Source organism: Tursiops truncatus, chromosome 11, assembly GCF_011762595.2.
Source record: "Tursiops truncatus isolate mTurTru1 chromosome 11, mTurTru1.mat.Y, whole genome shotgun sequence".
Taxonomy (NCBI): domain Eukaryota; kingdom Metazoa; phylum Chordata; class Mammalia; order Artiodactyla; family Delphinidae; genus Tursiops; species Tursiops truncatus.
In genome coordinates this window covers 92,854,968-92,858,428 of record NC_047044.1, presented here as the reverse complement: position 1 = coordinate 92,858,428, position 3,461 = coordinate 92,854,968, and the positions used below count along the sequence as shown (strand labels likewise).

At 54.4% G+C, this 3,461-nt stretch overlaps 1 protein-coding gene across 1 annotated transcript in view; it reads left to right on the top strand.

Moving 5' to 3' along the window:
* The first annotated feature begins 3,160 nt into the window (after positions 1–3,160).
* CDKN1B (cyclin dependent kinase inhibitor 1B) overlaps positions 3,161–3,461 on the top strand; it is a 6,599-nt gene continuing 6,298 nt past the window's right edge. The window contains exon 1 of the mRNA XM_073789297.1: positions 3,161–3,449. Within this exon, the coding sequence (XP_073645398.1) occupies positions 3,161–3,449 (289 nt within the window). The remainder of the gene's footprint in view (positions 3,450–3,461) is intronic.

Here is a 3,461-nt window from a genome sequence, read left to right as displayed (position 1 = left end):
GAGCTCCCAGTTCCCTCTTCCCCCGGGGACTCCATAGTATTTTTTCACGCTTCGTCGCTACTACAGCAGACGCCTGCCTTCTCATTATTTGCTGTGCAGATCTCCGGTGCCTTGACTGTAAACAAAACACTTTAGATCATAGCAAGGTCGGAGTAAGCACAGCCTTTCTGCTGGCAGCCAGACGTCTTAAGGTGGCGTGACTGTGACTCGCTTACTTTTCAAGATTAACAAAGCGACAAAATGGTGGTCCTACATATTAGTTGAAGAAATATTCAGGGTGTGGAGGGGATAGAAGTATTCATTTTTAACTTTTCTGTAAGATATTAATTCCACGAATAAAATCAAACATCTGTGGCAAGGTGCAATCCTCTAGAATAGCTCCATTTACATATATGTGGTAGTTTGTGTATTTATGCATCTGCATTGATGCTTATATATAATATAGAATTCCGGTGTAGTCTAGCAATTGTGTAAAAATTTCAACAACAATGATCTAATTTCAGGAATAGGGTATCAATTATGGTATTGAGACCTACCCTAATTTTCCTGTCCCTCTCCCCCTCTTCTCCAACTCAGCAAACTAAGTGGGGCATTCAATGTAAAAAAATAAAGAAGATGAGACCTTTTACTTTGATCCCAGGTGAAATATTTTCTGTCGGTCAGGTAGGTAGTCCCGACCTTGAAACAAATTTTGGGCACTGCCTCCCTCACTGCTCTCTGGGTCTCACCCTGCCCTTTTGGCATCTGCATTTTAGTCAAATTAGTGCCAAGGTCATACCAAAGGCCAGTGACAGCTGTGTTAAAATATCAGGGACCACAGGCCACGTCAAGGAAACATCTGTAGGCAGCCCAGGTCATGAGAAGGAGCCATTTTGAATCATTTGTAGGAGAGGGACATAGGCGAATCCAGACGAAATCCCAAACCAGTTGGGGTCATCAGGAGGGAAAGGGACAGAAAATGAACCAGCTTTAGAGTCAGGAGACCTGCCTCTAGTCTGCTACCAACTGGTTATGTGTCCCTGGACAGGAATCCTCTCGGTCTCTATTTCCTCAGTGGTAAAAAAGAGAGGGTTGAACCACAGGGTTCCCAAGGTCCCTCCCAGCTCTTACATTCTGGAGTGTATGAAGCAAGGCAGGGACACAAAGTGGACGAATAATACGTGGTTAAGAAAACAAGTTAAAAGTCAAACTCATTTGTAGCATAGACGCCCAAGAAAACTGTTGTGTACAGTTGCCGTTGTGTACTGTTAGAACTGGAGATTAGTTTCCAGTAAAATGTGTAACTTTGACCCAGACCAAGATCATATACGGGGTTGGGGGGAGGCAGTTAAAGACTGTGAGCTCTGTTTCAGATATGACAGCCCTGTCCATCCTGTTTTAACGTCCATCACCTTGCTCAAGATCATATTGCTTAGGTAAATTTCAAGTTGCAAAGGGGAGCAGAGATATGCCCAAGTAATCATATCAGACGTGAGAACACGGTGGTGGTGGTTTTATACATCACTTCACAATCCGGACTTTCCGGTTACTTTCACTCTTCGACGACCTGCAGCCCTCTAAAGGCGTCACTTGCATCTGAATGGTGTTCTGGGTGGGTTCCGAGAAGTGAGTCTGGTGGGAGAGAAAGGTGGAGGAAGGAAGGAACTGTTGTATTTGGCGGCGGGACTCAGGTTGAGGAAACTGCTACAACCCGGCAAAGAATTGAAAAATACAAAGAAGAGACGAGTTCCCACACGCAGCCCGTGTCAGTGGCCTTAACTGTGACTGGGAAGCAAGAACCTGGACCAGGGGTGTAATCTCTCTCTTTTTAAACTAAATGTGTCTGAGACAATTACAAAGCTTAGTGGGGACTTGGGAGACCAGGCGACGTTTTGATCTGGAAATCCTTCCTTATTTTTTACTGAGGGAGAGCTTGGGCTCAGAATACATTATAAGTGCTGCGTCTCTTCCAGGCTAATTTATAGAAAGCCGTTCGCCGTGGCTTCTCCCCTAAGCCCCCTGCCCCCCCCAGACTAGCACAGACTTCTAGGTTAAGGGTGAGCTAACCACTGCTCACCCCCACCTAAGTAAGTCACCCAGGCCGAAGGGCTCCCCGCCTCCCCCGCCGTGCGTGCGGCTGGGACCCCGGGGGAGAGCTCAGCTGGGGGCCGAGCTCCCACCCTCCGCCTCCGCCCCCCAGCTGCCCGCCCCCGCCCCCATCCCCCGCTGGGCGAGTGCGGAGAAAACAAGATCGCCGGCGAGGCGCACAACCAGCTGCCGGCAACCTTCGAGCTCCCCAGCTTTCCCGGGCTAGGAGCGGGAGGTCGGGGCTCCGGAGCAGCCGCGCGCCGGCCCGCGCAGCGCCGGGACCAGAACCCGCCGCCCCGCCGGCCCCGCTGCACAGGCCCCTCCCCGGCTCCCCGGCCGTTTGGCGAGCTTGTTTGTCTTATTTTTAATTTCTCCGAGGCCAGCCGGAGCAGGTTTGCTGGCAGCCGTGCGCCTCCAGCAGTCACGCGACCAGCCCATCTCCCGGGCGCGCGCTCGGCGAGGGCGCGCACGGGAGGCGGGGAGGCGCCGCGGCCGCCCCGGGGCCACCTTAAGGCCGCGCTCGCCAGCCTCGGCGGGGCGGCTCCCGGCGCCGCGACCAATGATCTCCTCCTCTGTTTAAATAGACTTGCGGTGTCAATCATCTTCTTCTTCGTCAGCCTCCCTTCCACCGCCATATTGGGCAACTAAAAAAAGGGGGCTCGTCTTTTCGGGGTGTTTTTCTCCCCCTCCCTTGTCCCCACTCTCTCGCCGCTCCGCGACTCCGACGCCGGCAAGGTTTGGAGAGCCGCTCGGTCGGCGGGACCCGCGGGCTCGCAGCTGCCCGGACTTGGACTGGCTCTGCTCCCTCCTCTCTCCGCTGCGCTCCTCTCCCCTCCCCTCCCCGCCTCCCGCTCGCCAGTCCACTTGATCGGCGGGGACTCGGGGCTGCCTGGCCGGGGCTGCCCCTCGCCCCCTCCCCCAGCCCCGCGCGCTCCTGACGCTCGGGCACTTACTCGTCCGTGTTTGTTTCTCTTGGCTCGGAGGGCAGTCGCAGGGCTTATAAGAGGGGCTCGGGCTGGGTCGGGGCGTCTTGTTTTGTTCGTTTTGTTTTGCGAGAGCGCAAGAGAGGCGGTCGCCGAGCCCGGGGAGGAAGATGTCAAACGTGCGAGTGTCTAACGGGAGCCCGAGCTTGGAGCGGATGGACGCCAGACAGGCGGAGTACCCCAAGCCCTCGGCCTGCAGAAACCTCTTCGGCCCGGTCAATCACGAAGAGTTAACCCGGGACTTGGAGAAGCACTGTAGAGACATGGAAGAGGCCAGCCAGCGCAAGTGGAATTTTGATTTTCAGAATCACAAGCCCTTGGAGGGCAACTACGAGTGGCAAGAGGTGGAAAAGGGCAACTTGCCCGAGTTCTACTACAGACCCCCGCGGCCACCCAAAGGCGCCTGCAAGG